Below are 13416 nucleotides of genomic sequence, written 5' to 3'. Positions count from 1 at the left end.
TATTGAAACTGACATATTATGAACATTTAATTTCAAAATGTGGTGGTTTTTGACGTAATGCCGAAAATCCGGAGCGATTACTGTGCGCACGCGTGTAGAACATTCCCTAATACGAAACAGAATATGAGAAGCGTAACCGACAGTAACGCTTCCCAGGTTCAAAATTTGGGCCATAACAACTGACGTCATTTTACATCACCACATTATCTCAAACATTTTTACTATCGAAAGCTTCTGAATTCTCAAATTTTCGCTCTTTCTCGATATTTTGTTTTTGTCGAAACGTTTAAAACCAATGAATCCAATTTGAAAAATTGTTTAAATAAATTATTAGTTGGGGATTGAGTTAATCAACAAACTCTAATACCATGATGATTGGCTTCAATAATTAAAATGGCATCCAGCCAAACTTCCTTATCCCATCTTATATTATCCCCCTCCCCCATGGCCACTTCAAGCTGAAGGCTACACTTGACTGATTTGGTCGGTGGACCCAAATCAACTGTCACTATAGGGGCACACTATACCCCGGGGACTGAAATAGGGTTACCCCCTTCTCAGTCTGTAAGCAATCATGGTTAAATGTCTTGCTCATTACTCAAGGAAAGTGCCATGACCGGGAATGGAGAATTTGTTTAATAAATAAAAAAAATCAACAATTACTCCTAGGGCTGAAACAGGGTTACCCCCTCCTTCACAGTCTGTAAGGATTTAGGCATGGGTATCATCCACCCAGGAGCCTGGCTGGTAGAGCAGAATGCACTGCCGGATGCACTGCTTTCCAGACTTCTTACGAATCAATTATTGCTCAAGGGAACAAGTGCCATGACCTGATATCAAGCATTAGCAATTAAAAGGTATACAATGGTCACTCTAGCATGTCAAAGTCTTATAATTTTTAATTTAATAACTATAATTAAAAACCACATAGGAAAAGCCACACATCAGGTCGATCGGGTTCAGTCGTGCCGTAAATTGTCACCATTTACGGCTCAGTTGTTTTCCTTTAATATGGTCCTTTCAAATAGCCAGAGGGCATATTATAATGAATTGTTTCTTAAACTTGGTCGTTGAGTATGTGATCAGTCACACACTAAAATGCCAAAGATGCGATGCCAAGGCCGATTCCAAAATGGCAGCTACAGCTATAAATGGATATGACAGTTACTAAGATAATGCTTTCTTCCAGAAACATTATTACCTATAACATGGGGATGTACTCTTCCAGAAACATTACTAAACCTATTTGAATGGATGTATTCTTCAAGAAACATTACTACCTAGAAACTTGGAATGCACTCTTCCAGAAACATGACCAAACCTATAGAAGATTGGAAGGAATGTACTCTTCCAGAAACATGACCAAACCTATTAGAAAGGATGTACTCTTCCAGAAACATTACCAAACCTATTAGAAAGGATGTACTCTTCCAGAAACATGACCAAAGGATGTACTCTTCCAGAAACATTACTAAACCTATTTGAATGGATGTATTCTTCCAGAAACATTACTACCTAGAAACTTGGTATGCACTCTTCCAGAAACATGACCAAACCTATAGAAGATTGGAAGGAATGTACTCTTCCAGAAACATTACCAAACCTATTAGAAAGGATGTACTCTTCCAGAAACATTATTAAACCTATTTGAATGGGTGTATTCTTCAAGAAACATTACTACCTAGAAACTTGGAATGCACTCTTCCAGAAACATTACCAAAGCTATAGAAGATTGGAAGGAATGTACTCTTCCAGAAACATTACCAAACCTATTAGAAAGGATGTACTCTTCCAGAAACATTATTAAACCTATTTGAATGGATGTATTCTTCAAGAAACATTACTAAACCTATTTGAATGGATGTATTCTTCAAGAAACATTACTACCTAGAAACTTGGAATGCACTCTTCCAGAAACATGACCAAACCTATAGAAGATTGGAAGGAATGTACTCTTCCAGAAACATGACCAAACCTATAGAAGATTGGAAGGAATGTACTCTTCCAGAAACATGACCAAACCCATAGAAGATTGGAAGGAATGTACTCTTCCAGAAACATTACCAAACCTATTAGAAAGGATGTACTCTTCCAGAAACATTATTAAACCTATTTGAATGGATGTATTCTTCAAGAAACATTACTACCTAGAAACTTGGAATGCACTCTTCTAGAAACATGACCGAACCTATAGAAGATTGGAAGGAATGTACTCTTCCAGAAACATTACCAAACCTATTAGAAAGGAATACTCTTCCAGAAACATTATTAAACCTGAATGCAGTCTAACCAGTCTTCCAGAAACATAGGATGGAATGAATGTACTCTTCGAGAAACATAGAATTGAAATTAATGTACCCTTCCAGAAACACATGATTGGAATGACCGTGACCTAACCAGAACTAAACCTATGAATGTGCACGTTCACAAACATTACTAAACCTAAGAATACAGTTAGGTTTAGAAGAATAGTAACGTTTCAGGATGGAAGACTCATCAGTCTTCCATGCAGAAACATTACTAATCTTCTAAACCTAGAAGATTTAAATGAATGTACTCTCCCAGAAACATTACTGAACCAATAGTCTACCAAGTCTTCCTTAAACATGACAAAACCTAGAGGACTGAAATGAATGTACTTTTCCAGAAACAAACTAAACCTGTAAATGCAGTCTGCCAGAAATGACAAAACCTAGTGGATTGGAATGAGTGTACCATCCAAGTTTAAACAGTAATCTTCAATACATACAGTCTTCCAGAAACATGACAAAACCTAGAGAATTGGAAGAGTACTCTCCCCAAAACCATATTTTTGTTGTCTTAAAAACCTTGAGGCTTAGGACACATAGCGATACATCTTATTTCCATAAGATTGGTGATGACCATGGCCTTCCTAGTACAGTCTCAGAATGATTTAAATATAATAGGCTTTGAAGGCTCCAGGAATTCTTAAGCTATAATATTTCCCATTCAAATCTAATAAAATTAAATTGAACCTGGGTTTTTATTAATGGAAGTTAAGGGGGAGCAGAAGCGGCAGTACAGCGATGTTCTCTTGAATAAATAACTGCTGTGTGAGTTCATCATGTCAATACTGATAAACATCTTGGGACATCTTTCAGATGCTGCAGGTAATGATTACAGACTGAATAAGTAACTGATATTATTTAAGAGGGGGATCATGGTAGTACTGGTGAAATCCCATGTATTTTTAGACAGGCTTATTAACTCCTACATTTTGAATAAGTATTTCACCTGTGTCCAAAACATCTCAAAGGAGAATTGAGCATTCAAAGAGTGCAGACATGTTGCAGTAGTTCATTTCTCATACATAATGTAACAGCAAATATGCAAACAATTATCTTGCTTATGGGACATACATTGGGTCTGTATTGTACAGTATGTACTCTGAATTTCACCTGTGAAAAGGAGAATTGAACATTGAAAGAGTACTGACAATTTAAAGGCAGTGGACACTATTGGTAATTGTCAAAGACTAGCCTTCACAGTTGGTATATCTCAACATATGCATAAAATAACAAACCTGTGAAAATGTGAGCTCAATCGGTCATCAAAGTTGCGAGATAATAATGAAAAAAGAAAACACCCTTGTCACACGAAGTTGTGTGCGTTTAGATGGTTGATTTCGAGACCTCAAGTTCTCGAAATCAAACTCGTGGAAAATTACTTCTTTCTCCAAAACTATGGCACTTCAGAGGGAGCTGTTTCTCACAATGTTTTATACCACCAACCTCTCCCCATTACTTGTCACCAAGAAAGGTTTTATGCTAATCATTATTTTGAGTAATTACCAATAGTGTCCACTGCCTTTAAAGTGGCTCCGAAGCAAAGATGCAAAAGAATACATTGCTTTTGCAAATATTGGGTCGGTATTGTATATTTAATGGGTAATTATGTCATAGCATAGATATACATACAAAAGCCAATCTTTCTTATGCCATTTGTATACTTTGTGATGTACATTGGGCCAGTAAAGTGTTTGGATAAAACCTCAATTAAGGTCAAACAACTTCCCCCCTCACTCTTGTTTCGGGATCAATTTGAATAGGCTAAGGAGATGCAGAATGTTCAATGATGTTTTCACAAAGCTTGATTACAGGTCCTTCTTTGTATTTATATATAAAACGTCTGTGGGCGACCGAGTGAGTGAGTTGTAAACAGTAATATTGCAAAGACAAACTCCTCTCGGAAGAAAGGTTTCCATTTTAACACTAATTTTTTTTCTTATTAACCATTTCTTTAAGAACCCTTATACAAAACATCATTACTCTAATGATCTTGAGTACCTATTTCTTTTTTCATCCTTCACCTTTACGAGTTTCTAGTTTTATGGTTTCAATTCTTGTTCCGTCCTAGCTAGTCAACTCGCATTTACTTTGTTTGTTGCTCTGTTTGTGCGTTCAGAAGTCCAGTAGCTTGTCCTACAATGCATTTACATACAATATTTGGTCTTTTGAGTATGCCTCCATTGTGGCCTCTTAATAGTTTTTTTGTGTGTACATCTTTGTTCAATAGACCTTAATTAATTGTACATTGTTACATTGTTTCAAGTTAAATGAATTGCAGAGAGATGACTTCTGTATTTATAAGAAAAGTCGTTTGCTTCAAGACAAAGACACACACTTCTAAAGACAAGAACAGTGGACTTTTGGACAAGGAACTTTTGAAGACAGGGGCAAGAGACTTCTGCAAACAGAGACAGGGGACTGTGGAGACAGGGGCATGGGACTTCTGACAGCAGTAACAAGGGCCTTCCAAGGACATGACATGGATTTCCGAAGACAGGGACAGGAAACTTTCAAAGACAGTTCATGGGACATTTGAAGATGGGAACATGGCACTCCTGAAGACAAGGGCACGGGCCTTATGGACAGAGACCTTTGAATACAGTGGCAACATTATTGGCAAGGGACTTTTGAGAACAGATACAAAGGACTTTGAAGACAGGGACAGAGTCAAGCTCAAGGGACTTTTGAGGACAGACAGGGAACTTTTGATTCAGCACATTGTATTTCAAGAATACTCAACGTATATCACAAGATAAAATTAATTAATTGATAAAATAAAGACAAACTTGGCATTACAGTACTCATGTAATGAATTTATTTTATTTTTAAAAGAGGAGAGTTAAAGCAAATTGTTAAGCATTTAACAGTCATGTAACAAAGAAATAAAACCAAAAAAAACTAAATCGAATGTTTCACGTAAACAAAATTATCTCAGTGAGGACAGTGAACATTTCTGAAACGGTAGCTTGCTGTCAGGGGATCCTCTGCCTTACAGATGCAAAACCTCCCACATGTTAAAATTCAGAAGATTTACAAACTCTGTGGATCACTACAAAGACAAAACTACAGGTTTGTACTCAATGTCGACTATTCCTCCAATCCCTTGGCGACTGCTTGACTTCTTTAAAAAACAATATGAAGGCTGTTTTGAGAAGATTAAATGACATGCTACCTTTATTCAGGGGGCCCACTATTAATCCACTACTAGCCACCACGCGCCTGCACCATTGATATCCCGATAGTGGAGTTTGTGTGCAGTACTGAACAGATACAGATACAGCAAATCCTGAGATCAGGAAAAATCCATTGAAACAGCATGCCGGCTCCAGATGATGCGCTGACATGAAACTGCGACACGGTGCGTACCAGGAACAAACATGTTCAACGGGTGATGTTCGTACACTAGGTTGCATCAGACTGGTCTAATTATTCTGAAGTTACAAATAATAATTCCCTTCCATCCAAAAGCTTTGGGTGATTCATTTCAACAGTCTAAAAACTATTCCATTAACACCTCGGTCATGAAGAACATGAAATGACGAAGCGATCCTGATGTTACTGCAACTGCCGTTTCATGCGCCAATTAAAAGCTACCAGCCGAACCACACATGAAATAGTCAATCACAATGTCTTTATGCACAATATTAAAAAGAACAAATTCACAGTGGCTGTTTCATTTACCAGCATTGGCTCTTAGGACTGCACCGGGACTAGGGTAAGGTCTCATCTGAAATAGGGGTCCATTTGCCGTTACGTCTACTCCAGTCTTTGCTTCGTTTGTCTTAGGGAGACCCGAGGACCAGTTACCTCTGCAAAGAAGAAGAAGAAAAACAAAACTTGAAAAATGGAGCGTTTTCTTTGGAGTGTTTGAAAAACTGGTTTGATCCATTGGATCAAGCAAAGACACATCCTCATAGATTGTTGTTGTTGTTGACGTAATGCTGATTTACTGGCAAAAATATCAAGAAATATACAATCAAAGTCGACTGTAAAAGTTTCAGCTGTATACAGAGTCTACTTGTTGAAAAAACAGCAGAAAACTGTCACAATTTTCACAAGAACCTTAACAAACAAAAATAACTCAGGTCTGAATCATTTCTTAGGCTTCTGAAAGCACAAATTTTGTGCAACAATGCTATTTTGTCTTTCATTATTCTCTTGCTACTTCGATGACCAATTGAGCCCAAGTGTTAACATATTTGTTATTGTATGCTATGATATATATTAGAATACACAAAGTGAGAATACTGGTCTTTGACAATTAACAAAGGTGTCCAGTGTCTTTAAATCAAGGGTTACCTACCGTGGAGTGTCGGAATAACTGCTGGGATCCATCGGATCGAGCTCATCATCTTTCTTCCGCCTCTGTCTTTGATGAGAATCTGAAATGGAGAAGAAGAAAAAACCTCAAGGAACTGAATAATGAAGTAATGGAACAGATTAATTTCATTTATCAATTCTGGTTGCGAAGCCAAAGATTCTTCAGAAAAACTAACCAAGAACCCAACGCAGAGAAGACAAGGAAGGCAGTTTCAATTTTAGATGTGGGTGGAAAAATCCATAAAACTATTCGGCAGAAAACCCAAGCAGTAAGGTCAGGACTGAAAACCCAATCCCTAAGTGTTTCGAACCAGAGTCCTCGAGGTGGAAGGTGAGCAAAGATATTAATGCGCCAACCTGACCCCCTCCCAAAACAGTTGGTATAGAGCTTTATCACGCTGTCACCATCTTGGTCATGTTCCCTGTTTTTAATGACAGTAATGAATGCTAACATTCATTGCGCATGGCACCAGACTATTATTCCAGCCTCAGTTTGGTTACAACGAGTTGGAATGGTGTAAGGTAAAGATGACCACACCAGTGCCAGTAGAATAAATAGCAAGGCAAGTACTCCAAGGAGTGAAGATGGAACCTAATAAACCACTCAAGGGATCTAGCAGAAGATCAAGTGGGTTGTCGTGGCAGAGTGGCCTAGAGGATAAGAGCACCGACCTCACGCTCAGCAGAGTGTGGGTTCGAATCCCGGTCGTGACACTTGTGTCCCTGAGAAAGACACTTAACTATAATTGCTTCTCTCCACCCAAATGGGTACCTGTGAAGGCAGCGATGGTTCTTGTGATTGGTTTAGCCGAGTAGCACATATAATTGTCGTACAGGCTGTATACTCCCCAGGGAGCTGAGATGGTTTAAGGAATGATTTAAGGCCCAGTGACCAGGGGTAATAATGTTGGAAGCGCTTTGAGACACCCCTCGGGCGTGAAAAGCGCTATATAAAACTGGTTATTATTATTATTATTATTACTTACCTCTGTCTTCTCTATGAGGTCTCTGATAGGGAGATGGTCTCTCATGTCTCTCTGTTTGTTTACGTAACTCAATACCCGGCCTCATTGGACCAACCTGATCAAAGACAAACACATTCTTATATTAGTGTTGTATAAAGTATCTTCTTTATGTTATCCATCACACACATTCACGCAAAACATGAGTAGTATAATATTAACACATTATATAATTCCAACAGCTTGCACATAGAATGTGTGTGGATGGAGGTCTCCAAAAAGCCAAGCTTGTCGAGTGGAGTTCTTGTCGACTGGAGACCCCCTCTTTACACAATCAGCACAAAAAAATAAAAAAAAATAATAATACTAACAATAATAACAACTTATTGTATAGCGCATTTTACAATAACCGTATCAATGCCTTTTGTATTAGTGCCCTGGTCTTTAGGCCAATTATATTTCTTTAAGTATTATTGATTGATCTTATTTACTTGTTGATTGGTATAAATTAACTCGTTGATTGGTATAACTTTGTGTATAAAAATAAGCCTGAGATAAGAACGTAAAAAGATGAGAAACATATGATTGGCTGTTGCAAAAAACTTACTGATGGTGTGTTGTTTCGACCCCAGCAAAGTTGTTTTCATTTAGCTTTCAAGAAAGACTCTGTTTTAAGGTGTAGGGACACTTGGCCCATTATTAAGAAGAAGTGAGAAAGGAGCTGGGGTAATACCTGGGGTGTATTGTGGGTGGCTAAGATGTAGGGGCACTTAGCCCATTATTAAGAAGGGGTGAGAAAGGAGCTGGGGTAATACCGGGGGTGTACTGTAGGTGGCTAAGATGTAGGGACACTTGGCCCATTATTAAGAAGGGGTGAGAAAGGAGCTGGGGTAATACCGGGGGTGTACTGTGGGTGGCTAAGATGTAGGGACACTTGGCCCATTATTAAGAAGGGGTGAGAAAGGAGCTGGGGTAATACCAGGGGTGTACTGTAGGTGGCTAAGATGTAGGGACACTTGGCCCATTATTAAGAAGGGGTGAGAAGGAGCTGGGGTAATACCGGGGGTGTACTGTGGGTGGCTAAGATGTAGGGGCACTTAGCCCATTATTAAGAAGGGGTGAGAAAGGAGCTGGGGTAATACCGGGGGTGTACTGTGGGTGGCTAAGATGTAGGGACACTTGGCCCATTATTAAGAAGGGGTGAGAAAGAAGCTGGTGTAATACCGGGGGTGTACTGTGGGTGGCTAAGATGTAGGGACACTTGGCCCATTATTAAGAAGGGGTGAGAAAGGAGCTGGGGTAATACCGGGGGTGTACTGTAGGTGGCTAAGATGTAGGGACACTTGGCCCATTATTAAGAAGGGGTGAGAAAGGAGCTGGGGTAATACCGGGGGTGTACTGTGGGTGGCTAAGATGTAGGGACACTTGGCCCATTATTAAGAAGGGGTGAGAAAGGAGCTGGGGTAATACCGGGGGTGTACTGTGGGTGGCTAAGATGTAGGGACACTTGGCCCATTATTAAGAAGGGGTGAGAAAGGAGCTGGGGTAATACCGGGGGTGTACTGTGGGTGGCTAAGATGTAGGGACACTTGGCCCATTATTAAGAAGGGGTGAGAAAGGAGCTGGGGTAATACCGGGGGTGTACTGTGGGTGGCTAAGATGTAGGGGCACTTAGCCCATTATTAAGAAGGGGTGAGAAAGGAGCTGGGGTAATACCGGGGGTGTACTGTGGGTGGCTAAGATGTAGGGACACTTGGCCCATTATTAAGAAGGGGTGAGAAAGGAGCTGGGGTAATACCGGGGGTGTACTGTAGGTGGCTAAGATGTAGGGACACTTGGCCCATTATTAAGAAGGGGTGAGAAAGGGGCTGGGGTAATACCGGGGGTGTACTGTGGGTGGCTAAGATGTAGGGACACTTGGCCCATTATTAAGAAGGGGTGAGAAAGGAGCTGGGGTAATACCGGGGGTGTACTGTAGGTGGCTAAGATGTAGGGACACTTGGCCCATTATTAAGATGGGGTGAGAAAGGGGCTGGGGTAATACCGGGGGTGTACTGTGGGTGGCTAAGATGTAGGGACACTTGGCCCATTATTAAGAAGGGGTGAGAAAGGAGCTGGGGTAATACCGGGGGTGTACTGTAGGTGGCTAAGATGTAGGGACACTTAGCCCATTATTAAGAAGGGGTGAGAAAGGAGCTGGGGTAATACCGGGGTGTACTGTTGGTGGCTAAGATGTAGGGGGTCTTAGCCCATTATTAAGAAGGGGTGAGAAAGGAGCTGGGGTAATACCGGGGGTGTACTGTGGGTGGCTAAGATGTAGGGACACTTAGCCCACTATTTAGGAGTGGTGAGGAAGGAGCTTAATCCCAAGGGTATAAAGTGGGTAGCTAAGGTGTAGAGACACCAATGATTTTGGGGTGCTGCAGAAGAATTGGGGGTAAACTATCTTACCGATGGTGCACCATGTCTCTCTACTTGGTTTCTTGTTTCAGTTCCTGGCGGTAGCGGTTGCGGTTGAGCTTGCATCTTGGCTTTACGTTCTTGGAGTTCTTTCAGCTTCGTGGCTGATAGTGTTACTTGTGCCTTAGGATCTGAGAAATTGACCATGCATACAGTGAGTCAATGAGAAATAGGAGACTTTCTGGGACGATAGGTGACAGCAGACCTACCGGGTAAAGCCATTGTTCTCAGAATTATGCGCATGTTCAGAACTACGTAAACAATGGAAATTTATCCAGTAAGTCTGCTGCCACCTAGCATTGGAAAGTCTCCCATTGACAATTGATAAAGTGTATCATCAAAATTTAGGGATTTGACAGTGGAAAAAGTGAACCTACGAAATGAGAGAGATTGGCAATGCAAACAGTGAATAAATGAAATCAAAAAAATGGACAATGAATAAACAGTAAATCATTGCAATCAGAGAATTTATTAATTCATACAGTCAACCATTGGCATCAAAGCCATATCAATTACTGCATAGCCAAAAAAACAAGGAACCAGTGATAGTGATCCTTTTTTTTTTTATGTTGTCCAAGCTTAAAGAGCTGCTAAGCACAGCAAAGTTATGCTTACCAGAATACGTTTAAATGTCACAAGGTTTCTCTGACACCCAATTTCTAACAAGGTGAATTACCGACCGGTAAAAACCTTGTCCTGGTCGATAACTAACTGCTGGTTGTCCTGGGCTAATTTTGACAAATCTATAACTTTCCATAAATTGATTTAAAGGCAGTGGACACTATTGGTAATTACTCAAAATAAATATTAGCATAAAACCTTACTTGGCGACAAGTAATGGGGAGAGGTTGATAGTATAGAACATTGTGAGAAACGGCTCCCTCTGAAGTAATGTAGTTTTCGAGAAAGATGTAATTTTTTACAAATTTGATTTTGAGACCTCAGATTTAGAATTTGAGGTCTCAAAATCAACCATCTAAAAGCACACAACTTCGTGTGACAAGGGTGTTTTTTCTTTCATTCTTATCTCGCAACTTCGACGACCCATTGAGCTCAAATTTTCACAGGTTTGTTATTTTATGCATATGTTGAGATACACCAAGTGAGAAGACTGGTCTTTGACAATTACCCAAGGTGGCCAATGCCTTTAAGTTGACATTTGTCCACAATTGCTTACCTTTAGGTGAGAGCCAGGAGACCAAATCTTTGTCTGAGTCCCAATAATAGTAATAACCACTGTTTGAAAACAAAGAAAGAGAGAGATAAAGAAAATTAATAGACTTTGTAGCGATGCATTCAAAATGATTTCTTAAAACAGGATTTTAGCTTTGAAATTTGGTTATTGCATGGATATTTTTTATTCAGATTTTCGGCGATATCTAAAAAAGCGACAATGAAATGAAATTTTCACAGGTTAGTTTTATTATTTTTATCTATATGTATATAGGATTAAAACCTTCAAGAATTTGATATTGTATTTGCTGTTTAATAGATGGAAAATCGCATCGAGGATAAGTAATGAGTATACAGTGCTATCAGTGTGGGTAAAACCAAAATAAATATATGTTGTTAGTTTATAAAGTTCTTCATAATAATTGTAAACAAATTCGCAAGTCAGCCTTTGGCAGTGATGAAATGTTTCCTAACAAACCGATTCAAATCAAATCAAAATAAACCAAATCAACTGATTTGAAGACACTTGCCTGATGTGATCTTTGACCTTGAACCATCCCGAGGGGAGTGTCTCCCCCGCTGCTGGCGCAACCACGACATCCTCAGTAGAGGGCGCTGTTTGTTGTACGGGCGTGTCATCAGAGTAGTCAACAGCTATGATTTCCTCATGTGGATCTGGATGTTTGTGAAATTAAAAATAGGATCAAATGATGCCAGAGAGAAACAGAAGCGGGAATCTAGGCCAAATTTCATGAAGCCTGTAAGCACAAAAAATATTTGCTTAGTAAAAATAGGTTACCAGCTAGAATCCCAACAGTTACCATTGCTGCAAATGGTACCCCGGTCATAATCTCCAGCAATTACTTTGTTAAAAAACACAGAGTTCTCTTAGACCCTTGGGATCATGATGAGAAGATACAGTTTAGCTGTATGGCCCAATTACATTCGTCCCAGGGAGAGTGGGACTGGGACAAGATGTCTCACCTTGTGAAGCGTTGTCTTCTTTAATCAGACCTCTTTTCTTAAGTCTTGCGGCTAGAGCAGCTGGGAGTGGCATCTTCAAACTCAAGATGTACAACAAATCTACAGTCAATGGCAAAAGAAAAGATGGCGATCAGATTAAAGGAACACATTGCCTTGGATCAGTCGAGTTGGTCTTTAAAAATCGTATATAACCGTTTGTTATAAAATGCATATGCCTATGGGTAGAAAGATGTTGTGAAAGTAGAATACAATGATCTACACAAACATGCCTCTAAATTGCACGGTTTTCCTTTTACCTCATCGACTAACACAGTCGGCCATTTATGGGAGTCAAATTTTTGACTTCCATAAATGGCCGACCGTGTTAGTTCGCACAGTAAAAGGAAAACCACGCAATTTTGAGGCAAATTTGTGTGGATCATTGTATTCTACTTTTAAGACATCTTTCCAACCATCCATATGCATTTTATAAAAAACGGTTACAAACGCTTTTTATAGACCAACTTGTCCGATCCAAGGCAACGTGTTCCTTTAATTTTATTAAGGGTGTGATCACATGGGATAAATCAATTTTCCTTAACAATAATTTTTTGAATGTCATTTATTTATGCTTCCACCCCCCCCCCCCCCCCCACCAATCCCCCCATTTGTGTTCCATGGTTCCCAAAATCATCTTGCCCATGGCCATTCTAATTATTCTCTTGGATTGGAATGGATAATCATTCTTTCATGGATAAATTAATATTAAAAGTACTTATAAACCCTGATTTGGTGCTCTGTCTGTATATATTATAGCTTTTGCCAAAGAACTTTTTAGGGGACGTCCTAGTGCCGGGTATCAAATTTAAGTCGAGTGAATATTTAGAGTGAAATAAGTGAAACTTACGTTTTGTTATTATATCTGCTGACGACTTCTAGCTGCATTCGGTCGCGACGAGTGTGGACTTTTCACCATGAAGTACAAAATATCTATAACCCATGGACCATAAGAAGTTTTACCCACAATGCCGTAAAGCAAACTTGTCGATTTATTTGTCAGATTTTGCCGTGCCATCATAATAGTTTTCAAATGTCTTCCTTTTTAGCTTGAAAAACGTTCCTTGTACCCTCTAGTTTCGTTGGCATATTATTTTTTTCACCACTTCTTGCTTCATTAAGATCAATAAAACAACTGAAATAAAATTATGATCAAAGTTGGTTTCATCTTA

At 39.5% G+C, this 13416-nt stretch overlaps 1 protein-coding gene across 1 annotated transcript; it reads right to left on the bottom strand.

Annotated features, from left to right (window-relative positions):
* Positions 1 to 5110: 5110 nt before the first annotated feature.
* On the bottom strand, positions 5111 to 13352 carry LOC117306772 (polyglutamine-binding protein 1-like). Its single transcript, XM_033791272.1, has 8 exons — positions 13095 to 13352; positions 12209 to 12307; positions 11755 to 11899; positions 11229 to 11287; positions 10043 to 10182; positions 7616 to 7709; positions 6613 to 6691; positions 5111 to 6118 (listed from the first exon to the last, which is right to left on the bottom strand). Exons 2-8 carry the CDS (start codon positions 12279 to 12281, stop codon positions 5983 to 5985), a joined length of 726 nt encoding a protein of 241 aa, XP_033647163.1. The 5' UTR covers positions 12282 to 12307; positions 13095 to 13352; the 3' UTR covers positions 5111 to 5982.
* Between the last annotated feature and the right edge of the window lie 64 nt (positions 13353 to 13416).

The sequence above is a fragment of the Asterias rubens genome, chromosome 2 (assembly GCF_902459465.1).
Source record: "Asterias rubens chromosome 2, eAstRub1.3, whole genome shotgun sequence".
NCBI lineage: Eukaryota > Metazoa > Echinodermata > Asteroidea > Forcipulatida > Asteriidae > Asterias > Asterias rubens.
This window is presented reverse-complemented; position numbering and strand designations above follow the sequence as displayed.